Source organism: Hesperophylax consimilis, chromosome 27 (genome assembly GCF_061612785.1).
Source record: "Hesperophylax consimilis isolate HC1 chromosome 27, BYU_Hcon_1.0, whole genome shotgun sequence".
NCBI classification, from domain to species: domain Eukaryota; kingdom Metazoa; phylum Arthropoda; class Insecta; order Trichoptera; family Limnephilidae; genus Hesperophylax; species Hesperophylax consimilis.
Genome location: NC_142862.1, coordinates 203,399 through 220,028, shown reverse-complemented (window position 1 = coordinate 220,028; position 16,630 = coordinate 203,399). Strand labels below are relative to the sequence as shown.

General features: G+C 32.6%; 1 protein-coding gene across 1 annotated transcript; it reads right to left on the bottom strand.

Moving 5' to 3' along the window:
• Window positions 1–905: 905 nt before the first annotated feature.
• Window positions 906–7,880, bottom strand: LOC149410429 (uncharacterized). The gene is made up of 3 exons (XM_089648244.1): window positions 7,730–7,880; window positions 1,842–2,400; window positions 906–909 (listed from the first exon to the last, which is right to left on the bottom strand). The coding sequence occupies exons 1-3, from the start codon at window positions 7,878–7,880 to the stop codon at window positions 906–908; spliced, it is 714 nt and encodes a 237-aa protein (XP_089504370.1).
• Between the last annotated feature and the right edge of the window lie 8,750 nt (window positions 7,881–16,630).

Genomic DNA, 16,630 nt, shown 5'->3' with positions numbered 1-16,630 from the left:
TATTCAAGTTCACCTTAATTTAAACATTAAAGTTTTGGTGAATTTAAATGCGTGTAGTTTAGATTTTTTCCGCTCTTTAGGGGAGACCGGGGACAACTGTACCAATTTGACTTTCAGCATTTTCTACGTCTTAGGTATAAGTTTTATGAAAAAAATACTTATACTCAACGGCAGATAATTTAGTTGTCTACCAAATTTTTACTCTATGATTTTTCTAAATCTTATAGAAATTACGCTATAAACGCATGAACAGGTCGGGGGAAATGCTACAACTGACCCCTACCCCGGGGTTAGTTGTACCATTAGCGGAATTTAATTTAAAACACAGAATTTATGGATAAAGTTGTTTAATTTTAATAATTTCGGTGAGGAAAAACAGTTTTTTTGTTGGTTTACAAAATTACTTTTCAAAATTTCAATTACATTGAACGTAATATACAATTTATCTGACCACAAGAAAACTCTTATAAAATTCGTCAGTTGAAGTGTTACCAAGCACCTTAACTATTGGAATATTTTAAAATGACATTACAAATATATATTAACACCATAGCATGTTTTAAACTCAAGAAAAAGGGAAAAAAAATAATTAAAATTTTGTATGAAAACATTGTGGTACAATTGTCCCCGTGGTACAATTGTCCCGTGGTACAATTGTCTCCAAACAATATGTATATATATATACATTTTGCGATAAAAGTATTTAAAAATTTTCTTTGACAATATAAAATGAACAAATAACTTCTTTGGCTCAAACGTTAACATGATAAAGTCTTATATAAATTAAAATAATTATAATATAAACTTGTAACCATAAAATACACGTTTTAATACGACTTATTGTTGAAAATATAACATTTATTACGAACAAAAAATATAAAAATGCTGGCTTGTTGAGTGATCGGTCACCTAAAAAGACACACAAAAAAGAAATAACAAATAACCTCTTACCATATTATGGGAAGTAAAAATTGTACTACGAACAAATATTGGCTAAAAATTTTACATGTTAATTTTTTGTAGGAACAAATTACAAAAAATATATATGTTTACGAAAATGCAAACTTGTAACCATTCAATATACATATGCAAATAAACTTAGTTTTGAAAGTACAACATAATAAACTAACTAAAAACGAACAAACAAAAATAGCAAATATGCTTGGCTTGGTGAGTGATCGGTCGCCTAATAACTTATAGAAACTATAATATAGTCTTAATCAAGAAACAATAAACATTTTAATAATAAACAACCTCTTACCATATTATGAAAATGGCCATTATAAATAAAGCAGAAAATTATCAAAAATCAAAAGAAACCAAATTGTAAAAATTATTACTTAGATTGACATATATGACAAATGTATCCAGGTTCTCGCTGTGTGCAATCTTCGTGGGACCAGGATTTGCACTGAATACATTGAACCCATTCTTCACCGGGCTTGCTTGCACTGAATGATTCTAAGCACACCAGACATAAATATTCTTCATTTTGATTTTGCTGCTTTCTTGCTGGTTGATTTTTTGGTTTATTTTTCTTTCCAAGCTTTTTTAGGTTTTTTTTGGCTGATTTTGCTTTGTTTTTCCTCTCCCTTTCTTCCGTTTCTAATCTTATCCCTTCTTTTTCGGGCGTATCTGTATAGATAGTAGCCTTTCTCTTCTTTCGACCTCTGTTGGTTATTTTTCGAGGCGGATCTTTGTTGAATGGCCTCAATATCTCTGGAGAAAAGCACATCTGCGGGGCGGCAGACGTTGAAGGAACATACATTCCGACCTCGGTCAATGGATTTATGGAATCGTTAAGGCTTATACAATCTGAAATATTTATAATATCAGTTAACGGATTTTCGAGAATCGGTGTCGTCAGCGGATCTATGTGCGATGAATTCATGTTAAAAGTCTCTGTCTCAGCCCAGGGCTCCTGCATTTGTAGGCTTTCAATTTCAATCTCTTCCGAGGAAGTATTTACACTGGGAAATGCAATGATTATTTGTTGCTGGTTATGTTCATTTGAATCTGTGACTGGTGTTGGCATAGGCCTGTCGGTGACATATGAGGGTGCGTAGTCCAACTCAGAAAAAATACACCTATTAAAGGGGTAGATTCCTGTACATCTGAACCCAGACTGGATATTTATTTGGGTCAGTGATAACGGTACAGCGGTAGCTACAATTCCCGGGATGTGATATATGGTCATTGTATTCCCTGGATTACTTCTCATCCAAGCATCGCAGGCAGAATTCACAGCTTTTTTAAGCGGTCCAAATACTGATCGGTCAAGTGGTTGTAGCTTATGTGAACAGTGGGGTGGGAATGATAACACTATGATTCCATTTTCCTTACAAAAATCCAATGCCCGAATTAAAATGTGCGATGAATGGTTGTCCAACAAAAGCAATACTTTGCGTTGAAGAGATTTTTTTTTTTTTTTTTTTTTATTAAATATCAAAAATAATATACAAAATTCAAAAAGTCCCAATAAACTACTTTAAAGTAGTTTGTCATTGGGTGCTTTTAACTTAAACAGATTATATCAAATGTATACATTCATATCATGAGAGGTGTAATACAATAAAAATAAAAACAAAAAACAATTAAAGCGTATGCAGTTAGAAATAGTTTGTATTAGAGTCTAGTACAAACTATTTCTTTCAGCTAGCCAATTTTTCAACAAAAAATTTCTTTTTATATTTGTACATTTTTTGATTTCTGCAGGTAACATATTTAAACAATTTGGTATCATGTAGTCTAGCGTTCTTTTTCCATATTTGTTTACATGCTTTGGTACGATTAGTCCTTCATTTAATGTAAATCGAGTATTGTAAGTGTGTTCCAGTCTATTTATGTACATAGGGCTATTTATGTGCTGAAAAATTATTTTATACCACATAATTGCTCTTACCGAGAGGATTTTCAGATTTTGATAAAGGTGTGGAACATTATGCCTTTGTTCATATAAACTTTTATGAGCTAATAATTTAACAAGAGAATTTTGAACTGCTTGAACATGATTTATATTTGTTTTAGAGGAAAATCCCCAAGCTGTAATTCCATACCTTATGATAGATTCAGCTAGTGATAAATAAATTATTCGAAGTGTGCATATTGGAACATAAAATTTTAATTTATATAATCTACTAATAATAGATCTCAGTCGTTCACAGACTTTATTTATCTGTAAATCCCATTTGAAAAAACAATCAATAATAACACCTAAATAAACATATTTTTTAACCAGTTCAATATTTTCACATGTACACAACGCAGGGATACCAACATGTAGGCAATCTGAATTGTGTGTTTTAATTTCGGGTATAATAGTATTTACCTTGGCATTGGGTGATCTAATGTGTATCAATTTAGTTTTTTTTGCATTTATGATTAGGCCAGAGTCGTGAGACCATTTTAAAAGTTCAATGTAATCTTTTTGTAAAAGTTCAATACATAATTGCAAATCACTGCAAGAAAACACCAATGCAGTATCATCCGCGTACACAAAGTGTTTTACATGTTTAAAAATAAATTTAATAAAAGATACATAAATTATATATAAAATAGGACCTAATATGGAACCTTGAGGAACACCTGCTAAGATTTTTCTTTTTTTACTTAAAGTGTTCAAAAGCTTTATTTGCATGCACCTGTTGTTCAAATAATTTTCAAATAGCTTTAGAAGTTTCCCTCTTATTCCTATGATTTCTAGTATTTTCAACAATTTTTTATGGTTAATAGTGTCAAATGCCTTGGAATAATCTATAAATAAGACTAATACATGATGTTTATTATTTAAATTATTATTTATCAAGCTGGCAAACTTTTGAAGTAGCACTTCAGTGCCCTTTTTTTTTGGAATCCATATTGGTTAGTATCAATAATAGAAAAATCTTCCAAATATTTTATTAATTTAATTTGAATGTATTTTTCAAGAATTTTTTCGAGTGATGGCAAAATACTGATTGGTCTATAATTACCCAAAATGGTGTGATCACCTCCTTTATAAATGGGTCTGATAATACTACATTTTAAATCATCTGGAATTTTTGCTTCAAATAAGATTCTGTTTACAAAATGGGTTATAATTGGACCTAATGTTAATATATGTTTTTTAATATCGCTCATTCTGATATTATCGATTCCAGGAGAAGAGCTTTTAAGTTGCTTCACAATGTTTTCTATATCAGCAATTTTAGCCCTAGGTAGGTACATGCTTTGAGGCATCTCCTCTGGTTCAAACCCAGTTGTCCTGTGATTACATTTATGTAACATATTGCAAACATTGTCAGAGAAATAATCAACAAAGTCATTTGTTACGCTTTCTTCGGTCCGATCTTTCATCAAATATTTGGATGCAACTTGGTCACAATCATTTTTACATTTCTTTCCTAAAATTTGATTACATTCGTCCCATGTTTTTTTTGAGTCTTGAAATATATTTTTGAATTTATCATTATAGTATGAGGTTTTTAATTTTATTAACAATTTATTTAAAATATTTCGAAAACACTTATATTCTTTTTCATAGTATTTGTTCGTTGGAGCATTTCTCCAACGTTTGTATAAAAAATCTCTTTTTTTAATTTTATAAAGTGCATCAGTAGATATCCATTCATTTATGGCATGCGGTCGGTTTTTTGATTTTTTGCTTATTTCAATTGTGCTTTTTTTATACAAGTCATCAAAATAATTTTTAATTTTCAAATAAATAACAGAACATTCGGTTTCCTTTAGAAGCGATTTCCAATCATAATTACAAATATGTTTATCAACCAGTTTTTGCGAAAGAATTTTAACTTTATTATAATCATTTGAGTTTAAATTATCTACCGAGTTATAGCGTATACTTATAGCTGTTGTGTTGTGATCGGCAATGTTATAGTCACATACACATGCGAAGATTGTACTGGTTAATCCAGCGGGCAGTTTACCGCTTATTCGCACGTAGAAATGATCGATACATGAACTATTTATTTTCTGTTTAACAATTACTTCCCTAGTGACGTCATCTATACATTTTTTCAAATAGTTATTTGTAAGAATATTTTCATAATTTATTATGATAGGATCATTTTTGTTTAATAAATTTAAATTTATGTCGCCGAAAAATATTACACTTTCATTTGATTTAATATTGTTTTCAAACACAGAGGATATTTCTGACAAAAATGATAGCTTATTTAGATTCGGAGGTCGGTATATTGCTAAGACATTTAAAGTGCTCTTATTTGGAAGTGTCAATATTCCAAAAACGTTCTCAAAAAATTTGGTGTCCAGAAATATTTGCGAAAAGGAAAGGTTATTCTTTATATATAACAAGATGCCTCCACCGGATTTTTGTTTTCTACAATAGTGATACGAATTGTATCCGGGAATATCATAAAGATTAACAAGTTCCGAACGAATTGCCGTTTCACAAAGCATGAGTACGTCAACGTGATTTAAACAGTCTTTAAAATAAACATGAAATAGGTCGAAATATTTACATATTGACCTAATGTTTAGTTGAACAAAATTAAGTTTACTTGTATCACATTTCCTTGAATCTTGCTTTTGAAACCATTCACGCAGGTTATTTACTTTACAAAAATTAATATCATTGTCATCATCTATGAAACTAAAAGACATAATGATTTAAATAAAAATAAAATATTTCCAAAACATTCATGGTTAGATTATAGTATTGTTCAGTATAAGGTAGGTTTAATAATTTGCACCAGTAAATACATACTGTACATTTTCTACATGAAATATATTTGTTTCGTTCATTGTATTTCAATTGATAACTAATTGATAATTGATAATTAATTGATAACATGATAATTAATGGATAACAATAATTTATTTGTTTCATTCTCCATTTGGTAACGATTTGTAAGTAAGATAGTGTGCGTGAGTTTACGCCGCTAAAACAAGTATTGAAACAGTAGTGCAGATTTAAATGGGAATATTGGTATTGCGGTGTATATAAACTATTATACTCTTTATTTAAAATATAATAAAATATTACACTTATAACATTCCGTATAAAAGTAAAAAGTTGAAATACAGTATTTATTAATAGATAATTTAGATGCAAGGCAATGGACATAATAGTATATGTAGAGTAGGTGTATAGAACGTATTTAAATAGTGTAGGCCTATAAACAATGATTATAAAATGTATTTTAATATTCTGTATCTGGTAAAGAAAAGTGTGTAACTTTTGATGTGTTAATTTAATATTAACAAGCATCTTAAAAGAAGAAAACTTACATATCACATACGCATGTAAATAAAATTGATTATCTTCATTAATTATCAAAATACTACAATATAACAAAAGATTCTTATTTAAAATATATTGTTGCATTTTTTTTGATAAGTAAAAATTAATATTCAATATTTTGTTCAGCAATTGCGAGCATTTTTTTATATACCTTACAGTTGTTTTTGTCATTTGCCCTATGATTAACTGGAAATGTCATTTTATATTTTTCATTTTGAGTGCAACAGTTTCTGCAGTTTGGTTGTTTGTCCTTGTTCCCGCATTCGCTGTATGTGTGGTCGAGACCGCAGTAACTGCAAACAGGCTTTTCGTTCTTCTCTCTCTGCAGACATCTTGCAGCACCGTGTCCGAAGCGTAAACAGTGGTAACATTGCATTACTGGATTTGCGTCTTCAACAAAGATTCTTTGGTATCCGATTTTAATTTTATCTTTGTTTAAGAGTATTTTCCGGGTTTCACTCTCTACTTCAACCACATAGTTAGATGTATCATTAAATTTATTTTTAATTATTTTCTTGACGTTGAACACAGGTTTATGTTCCTTATTTTCCGACATAATTTTAATTTCTTCATTTTGTTCGATGATGTCACAAGTGAAATCTTCTTTATCATAATCATTAAATATTCCCTTGAAAATTAAAGTAGGTTTTTTTTTTGTTAATTCCTTAGTATCGACATCATTTATTACTTTTGAGATCTCCATTTGTAATTTCTTCGCATCTTCTTTTTTTAAACACTCGATGATGATTCTGTTTCGGGATATTTTTTTGATGCCTTCAATACATATTCCCAGTTTACTAGTTTTAATATGTTTTTGTATTTTTTTTAGAATCGAGTCAGAAGAGTCACTGTTTGTTTTAGGACTAATCATTAGACAATATTTATTTTTTATATTTTTTTGTTTATTTTGAGGGTAATCATATGTTTTTTCTCTGTTCGCAATTTCTATTTTATTTTTATCTTCCGACATTTCAATTGCCAGGTGCCCTAATAATGATAAAATGTTTGTGGCTTTATTTGTCACAATAATTTGTTGGTCTTTACTGAACTTTTTACTGGAATCTTGCACTGCGAGAAGTAGTTCACTAACTACCTCCTTTGCTTCTTCCATGAATTTGTGTAGATTGGCCATATTTATTTTTTCACAAACTTACTCCACTTTACACTTTTACAACCAGTAGTACTGTACAAATATTGTTGTCACCAGTTTGACAGTTTCAGAATGTTTAAAATATTTATTTATTTTCAAATGTGGTTTGTAGAAGATATGTTATTACTAATTGATTATTATTTTTTATTCCAATCGATAGTGCGCACTTTGTTTAATTTAATCATCAGCTTCACTGTTTGTTTTTGCCAAAAATAAACACTTTGCGGAGCACTTAAATTGGGAGCAGAAAAATATGCAGCCTGTCACTAAATGAATGTATAATACTTTTTGAATGTCACTAAATGAATGTATAATACTAGATGATTGGGTATGGTTCTGGAAGTGTTTTAAAAACACGAGAAAGTCATCTTCTTGCATCCATCCAGATGCGTTCGCTGTACCAATACACCCAATTGGACCATCTCTTACAAAAGCATTGTGGTATTTAATACGAGGAAAAATAAACATGGCAGGGATAGAATTTCCTATTGCGTTTACTGCTATAGTTACGGTGACTAGTTTTCCACGTTCGCCTGATGTTAAGGCTCCTACTTGCCGCACTCCTCTTTTGGCAACTACCTTGTCAGGTTTTTGGACGGTAGTCACACCAGTTTCATCAACATTATAAATGTCTTTAGCTTCGAATTTTTCACGGTCCATTACCTTTTCCAATTTGTCGAAAAATGACCGAACATTGCTCTCGTTGAAGCTCGTTGCCCTGGATAAACTTGTTGCTTGTGGACATCGAATCGACAACTCTGGGTTTCTCTTCATAAAACCCGAAAACCAATCTCCTCCTACTAAAGCGATTACATCCCACGTAGAAGGTCTCTTTAGGTTGTATTTAACCGTTAACTCACATGCAAGTCTTCGTATTTCTTTCGGCGATAAACCGTAGTATATTTCAGCAGCTCTCATTAAATATTTTATCATTTGGGATTCCATTTCTTCCGAGAAAACCCTATTGGCAGATTTGTATCCCATTGTTACAGCAGCCGGACGACACTCAGTGGCATCCGCAGCTTCTCTCTTTTGCTTATATCGTATTAGTGACACGTGACACAGGTCAAACATCCGAGCTGAGGAATGTATCGACCTACCAATTTTGATTTCTTCATATGCTTGCTCATATATTAAAAGGTCCTTTGAGGCTCGATCCGTTCATCTTTTTCTATTTCGCGGCATCTGAGAAAATAAAAGATATACATGTTTGATTAAAATCTCGATAATGCAATAATCTCGATAAGGTCATTGACACGATAATTTAACCAACATAAACATGTTTATTATGACTTGGGAACTGTACTCACAGAATCTTAAAAAAAAACCTCGGGGTTAGTTGTACCACGGGGTCGATTGTACCGGTACCATCGCCCCCGAAAAAATTGGTACAACCATCCCCGAGGGGTCATTTTAAATAAAAACGCAAATTTTTGGTTAATCCCTACCCACGAACCCTTCAAAACCAGTCCTAAAATAAACTCAATTATCCAAAGAAATGTGTAGATAGCAAAATAATAACAAACAGAACAAAGTAATTGTAATATTAGAGTATGAACGCAATCGAAAAACTTACGTTTTGGGCTCGAAAAATTTCTTTTTCCAACTGCGAACGACCGGCTTCCACTCTTCCACTGCGTCCCGCGGGCTACTAACGATTGTCCGCGCTTGTCCGGGCTATTGCTTGGCGATACATTAGTATACGTACCTATTATAGTTAGGGAGTTATTCGCATTGGTACTACTGACCCGTGGTACTACTGTCCCCGGTCTCCCTACTAATAACAGTTTATATCTCATTTCCTATACCTACTAGACGTGGGCCAAATTGAAAGAATGGATTAAATGAATAAATTATATCTTGTGACACACTCGATCAGATTCTTCAAAAGGAATTAATTCTTAATTTTTGTCTTCAATAATTAAATATTACAATTTGTGGTTTTACTCATTAAGTTATTCCAAAAATAAAAACAATAATTCACCACCATATTTTTTCTTCCATTTATTGTACTGTTAACCCTTTCAAACCAGAGTTATACCTCGGGTAAATGAAGAAAAAAATTAATATCTCTTGATTCTGTGAAACAAATCGACCCGAATTTGCGTATCGCCTGTGAATGATATATCTATTATCTAATGGCGTCTATTTTTTCTGCTAATTTGCAACCTTCATTCTAGCCACAAATACCGCAAATAATATAAAGACAGTACCGGTTTCGGCTGTTTTGCTTGCACTGGGATCTATAGTTCATTTGTTTTTTTTTATGTTATCTTTACGATATTAAATTAATATTTTTTTTGTTATTAAACAATTGTTTATGTAATAAATATTTTTCCTTGCTATCTAAAAATAACTAGCGTCAGAATCTTAACGACGTATATGAAGCAGCCGTACACAAAAATATGCGACACACGGCTATGGTGTATCGGACAGACTTGCGGTTGAATTTGCCTTATCGAATCTCTAAAATAAAGCGGGAATCTTATCGACATAAGTGATGAAGTCATGTAAAAGCAATATTCAATAGGACCTGCGATCGACTTTGCCGTAGCAGACTTAGAAAATCGTTTATCTGTTGGTTTTATTTTATTATTTCTTATGAACGTATTACTAAATTCTGAAATGTTTCTAGAGGGATACCTCGAAAAGTTACTAATTCATCGTCTAAACGCTTACGGTTAATTTTATTGTTGAAAAAAGTTTTATTTAATTTTAAAACCGTTTTACATAAAGTATTTTAATGGTATGGTCCTGTTTTTATTAATTTTAAATATAAATAATTAAAATGTGAGTCGAAAATGGGAGCAAACCTCCGTTATTTAAGTCTTACGTCGCCTTCAAATATACCGCAACGCAATAATAATAATAATAATTCCAGGATGTGGGGAGGTTAGTGCAATCCCACACGTCCCATATATGTATACATATTTTTTGTACAGTAGGTATGTGAAATTGAAAAAAATATATGACAGAGAATAAATTAACAACAAAGTAATTGACAACTATGCAGGGCGTGGTCTTGAGTGAGCTTGGGCCCAGCGCTCACTCAGTAGTGGCGCTTGGTGCTGGTAGGCTGCGGTCACCAACGTATTGGCGGAGGCCATTAGCCGCATCCTGGCTCCAGTGACCCGGTGTCTCATCAGACCGGCAAATCCATTCAGTCCTAGTTCCGTGAACATTGTCGATGCGCTGCTGTATCTTCGGTACCCAAATATGATTCTACAGGCGTCATTATATTGAATTCGGAGTCGTTCCATAGAGCAAGTTCGGTAGTGACACCATGTCTCACACGTATACAGGCCAGTACAGAATGCGTTGAACAGTATTTTTTTAACGGTATTGCTGCATTTGAAAAATCTGCGGGCAATCATGTCAGACACTATGCTTAGGCTTCTCCTTTGTCGTTCGATATCGCCATCGTCCGATAGGTCTTGATTAATAATGTGCCCCAAGTATTTCACGTTCGAACATGTAGGTATTTATTTTTGCCTCGTTAAGGTATACGGGGAGCATCTTACTTGTATCTTGACTTTTTCCGTGGTGGAACGCAATCATTTCCGTCTTCTTCGGGTTGTACATCATATTATGCTGTTTTCCATATTCTTCACAAATGTTTAGGAGTAATCTTAATCCCTTGATCGACGGAGCTAGGAGGATCATGTCGTCCGCGTAGCTTATAATTATGATTCATACATATACCTACTGTTAACACGACAGCCCGCTCTGATATCCAGGCGACTTGATAACTCGTCCATGTATACATTAAATAGAATGGGGGACATACACCCTCCTTGCCTTACTCCTGACCGCAAATATATCGGCTGGGAGTATGTACTTGCCCACCGTACAACATTTTCCTGCTGGGAGTGCCATCGGGATATTATGTTTTTAAATAAGGTAGGTACCTATATTCCTAGCTTTCAATTTATCCCATAATGTGTTATGACAGACCGTGTCGAAGGTTTTACTTAGGTCTAAGAATCACCCGTATACGGTAGTTTTTCGTTTCTTGTAGAATTCTATTATTTGCTTTGCAGTATATATTGCCATATTAGTGGATAATCTACATTTAAATCCCATCTGGTTACTTTAGACATTAGTTTATCATCAGCAATTCATAAAATCAGAGATAATCCCAAGTGACGTGACAAGCTGCGCCAAATAGTTCCGAGCAATCCATCTCTTTCACTTATCAGGGAATTAATCAATTTATTCCATATTTTCCTATTGTGAGCTGATTTTTCCAGAGCTTTGAATGGAGGCTATCAACACAGTCGAATAAGGCATACAAAGTGATTACCAGCATGAAGAATAGGGCTGGATTTTAGTTTTGGAGGGAACTGAGAGAATCAGAGAGAACAGAGGAATGTTCAAAATTGTTTTTGATTATATATTCGAGAGATTCAATTATTGAAATGCACTCGGCTGAAAAAATGAAAATTGGGTTTAATTGAATGAAACATCCTGTCATTAGAATTATTGTGTTAAACGTTAATACCTATAGCACAGTTATATTAGGAGAGTATAGAAATTTGGAACCATCAGTATATAAAAGAGAGGAATTGGGCCATTTACATTTACACGACATGCGGATATCCTCAAAGAACGCAAGGGCGTATATCAATAGTACGCCATTATTATTACGCCTTCGTAATGAGTAAAATTGAGAAAGGGACACTTAGATGGCTTGGACATAAGAAAGAAGTGCAGGGAGAATATATGACGTGATTGTGAATTATTTTATTTTTTATTTTAAATACATAAACGGCTATACTGCCTTTTATAAATAAACATACAACAGAGTACAAAAGTAAGAAAAATAATATAATTACATAATAATAGTTTTAAACTAGAATTAGAACCAATTAGAACGCCTTCAATTGAAATATTCAATTCCTTTGACGTACCAAATGTACAGCAAATATATGCCAAAAATATATTATTGAAGCTCTTCAAAAATAACAAATCCTCTACTAGAGTGTGTATGCATAACACTAGATCGAACAAAAATGATATAAAAAATATTCCAAGTTATAAAACCACATTCGGACAAAGAAACTATACATACTTTGCAACAAAACTCCATAACATCCTTCCCCAAGACATAAAACTAATAAAAAATCCTAATGAATACAAATCATTAATAAAAATATGGCTGAAAGAGGTCAATGAAAAAACCCTAATGAAAACACTAAAAACGATATAGAAGACACTAAAAACGACATAGAAGACACTAAAAACGACATAGAAGACAAATAAACCATATTTAAATAACTTTAGTCCGCCTCGGCACAGGACCCCCTAGTGAGGAGGACTAAGAAATACAATATTTTATACTTAATTTCACCATTATATTTTGTATGTAACAATTATTTTATATAGTCGCTAAAATAATAAAAAAATAAATAAAAAAAACTTAAAAATAACATACAATTATTTTGTGTATCACAACCAAAAATAACAAAAAAAGAACAATGAGAAATATCATCATTTCATTTCAACATGTCCATATTGCGCATATAAAGTTACATTATGGAAAAATAATTTTTGAGTGCATGTTTATATTGCGCTAATTTTAAGAAATAAATGTCGCCGATGTTAGCATGTTCATTTCCCAAAATGTGTAATCGACTGATTGGTGGGTAATAATGTGATAATGTATGTGTGTTATTATAGTAGAACGGTAGAGTCAGTCTATTGTTAGCGCGACCAGGGCAATGGAATCGTATTAGTTCTAAAATCAGGGGTATCCAGGACCGAGTGAATTATTTTATATAATATTAACACATTGTAATCGGATCAAGTATTAATACGTTTTTAGCAAATTGATGCTAGAGAGCGGATCACGTATTTATACGTGTTTGATAGATTGTTAGTGGAGCGCGGGTCACGTTAAAACACGGGTTCCAATATACTTGAGTTTTGGCTATATAGCGTCTGTAGGGTTGTAGCCATGCAATAATAATTTTTATTTTACATTTAGAAATAATTTTTGTGTATAATTTGTAAAATAAAGGATGTTATGTAAAAAAAATATTTTTTTTTTCAAAACGTTCCTACTTTATGTGAAATTCTGCACTAGTTTAACGATGAAGAATATATTTCTAAATATAATAAAATAAAATGAAATAAAATAAATAATTTTCAAAAAGAATTATTGAAATCAAACAAATATTTTTGAAGTTATCGCAATTTTTCTAGAGGTCTATGTTAGCGCGAAATTACGCAAAAAATCACCCGTTACCAGCACTAGTACGCGGCCGAAAACTGCCCGATCATAATGTGTTAATAGATCACAGATTTTTCTGCGATCTGATAAATTTACGAGATTAGTCCAGTTTAATAACAAATTATAGTCCACGGATTCTCTTGGAATACCTAATTTAAAATTAATATACCTAAGGAATCTATGCTGGACTTTTTCAATCGCTTGAATATGGATTTTGTAATGTGGAGCCCAAATCGTAGAGTTATATTCCAAAATGCTTCTCACTAGCGTTATGTATAAAATGCGAATAGTATCAATGTTACAAAATTGTTTGGTTATTCTAATAATAAATCCTAAAATCTTCATTGCTCTATTAATAATATTAGTTATATGGCTAGTAAATTTAAGTTTTGAGTTAAAAATAATACCTAGATCATTTATTGTTTCTACTGAGTTTAATCTAATTTTGTCAAGATTATATTCATAAATTGTCGGTTTCTTTATTTTATAAAATCTTATTATTTGATATTTACTAATGTTAAGTGCCAGTTTATTGCATATACACCAATTAAACAAGTTTATAGAAGTTTTTAGTTTATATAGAAGAAGTCGGGTCGACTGAGGAAGACATGGCACGATCAAGTGAACCAAATACTTGATTCGGGCCATGTCAAGAGTCACGTAAATTAATATATTTTTACATGTTTTTTTAGTGCTATTAAAAATAAAATTTTGTACACGGCTATTGTGTAGTGCGGACAAATAGATCGTGTTCATATCTAGTCCAGTCAGTGGGGAGTTTTACCTTGCAAAAGGTTAGGTAGTAGCGATTTTGATATATGTTGTTAAGATTGGGACTCTAAGAAAAAAAAAAGTTTTCGACCTTGGGAGGGTCGAGCTCGATCCGCCATCTTGGATTGAAGGTGCCAAAATTTATTTTTTTCAAAATAATTGTGAAGTGGTCGTTTTTACAACCAAATTGTTGAGGGCAAACTTAAAGACAACTAAATTACCTTCATTTTTTGTACAAAGTTTTTTTTTGTATGTCTAATAGGTAACGAGTTACAGTGGCGGAAATGTGAATATTTTTCAAAAAAATTATGAAATTCCCAACTTTGTAATTTTTTCGGGTTATTCATTACATAATTATAATAATTTTGTTAACTCATTTCCACATCACCATGAGGTAGAGAACATGGCGCATTTTTTTATTGTGGTATCCCCAGTAGGTCTACTCCACAGATATACCAGCGATGGTAGATTTCGAAATTATGTTACATTACTATGAATTATGTTACTATAAATTATGTTACTTAATAACAGTCTTCGTCATCAATGTCATCATCTAACTCATTGCCTGTGATACTGAGATTCTGGGCTTCCATTGACAAAATCTCTTCTTCTTCGTCCTCGACATCGATGTGAACCTCTGGCGAATTTCGGCATGTTTGACCATTACAGCACCCACATACAATAGAACACTTCAATCCAGCTTTCCTGCAGCTACATGCAACGCCGCATCCTTTTTTACAATTGCATAAAATAAATTTTAATAAAGTCTAGGGTGTTGGTTTCTTTGTCATTCTTACTGGAACAAGCCCGTTGGTGTCACGTTTCCACCCCCAGTTTTCTGTTTTTTTTTGGATTCCATACCATTTTTGGACTTGATGGTACTTTCTAAATGCATGGTACCGTGCAGCGTCGTTCGTTGGTGGCAAAGAGGCAAGATTGAATTTGCTTTTTGCTGTCGTTATCCATGTCACCCCCGTACAAAGCAACAAGAAAGCGTGTTCCTGCAACTGCTATGTCTTCTGGTGTTGCATCATGTTGTTTGAAGATTCCTATCATGGCATTGAGTCTTGTGTCGTTTTGCACAAGCGAACAAAATTTTGTTTTTCCTTGGTTGGAGAAGGACGATGTTGTATCGCAGCCGCTAAAGGCATGAAGAAACAGAATATTCTCAGCCACCTCTTTGTATTTCACACTATTCGCGGAATACAGTCTTTCAAAAGTTTTGCCTCTCCCAAGTTTGTGAAGATATATTCTACTTTTGGGTGGTGCTAATGCTGTCAGCAGAACTAGGAGATTAACGTCTTCGCCAATAATGAAAACAGCGTCATATGATGAACACAAGGAAATCGTAGTATTGACAATCAACTAATCAGCATTTTCTTCAGCCTGTTTAACTGTAAAATTATCCTGTATAAATTGCTTTGTAAGCATCGAAATCAGACGGATTTTGTTATTCTCATTGGCTAAAAATCGTTCTTGTGAAACTTGAACTGGCATTGTTTCATCGAAAATAACATCTGCAGACATGAGCATCCAGGCAACGTCTTACGTCCTCTAACCAGGACTCAATCAGTGTTGCCAAGTCAGCTGTAGACTAGGATCCCACTATAACAAATCAACGTCATCGAGCACACGGATGATGCTATATAAGTATATTGTAACGTAGAAATACGTTAAAATGATATTGTGTAATATGTTCGTACAAAATTTATCAAGAAAACTGGAGTTTTACATTTTTTTGTCAAAATTTTCTTCTTTCAAGCGCTGTAACTCGTTACCTATTAGACTTACAAAAAAAAACTTTAAAAAAAATGTAGGTAATTTAGTTGTTTTTAAGTTTGCTTTCCACAATTTGGTTGTAAAATCAACCACTTCATAATTATTTTGAAAAAACCAAATTTTGGCACCTTCAATCCAAGATGGCGGGTCGAGCTCGACCCCCCCAAGGTCGAAAACTTTTTTTTTTCTTTAGAGTCCCAATCTTAACAACATATGTGAAAATCGCTACTACCTAACCTTTTGCAAGGTGGAGCCCTTTTTTATCCCCCACTGACTGGACTAATCCATGTGTCGCGGGTTCAATCCCCTACTGGCAAAGGTTCTAAAAATTATTACAATAAATTTTCCTGCATGTGCGTAGGTATATACTATTTTTCAAACATGAATTATTATTCGAATTGTTAAGCTGGCAACACCTCCCGTAATAGCGTTTTGA

What these genes read in the sequence shown, in the direction of transcription:
- LOC149410429 (XM_089648244.1), bottom strand. Translation starts at nt 7,880, where the DNA reads ATGTTTATTTTTCCTCGTATTAAATACCACAATGCTTTTGTAAGAGAT. An exon ending in GAACCATACCCAATCATCTA is followed by an intron (nt 2,401 to 7,729) that starts GTATTATACATT and finishes TTCAACGCAAAG; the next exon opens with TATTGCTTTTGTTGGACAAC.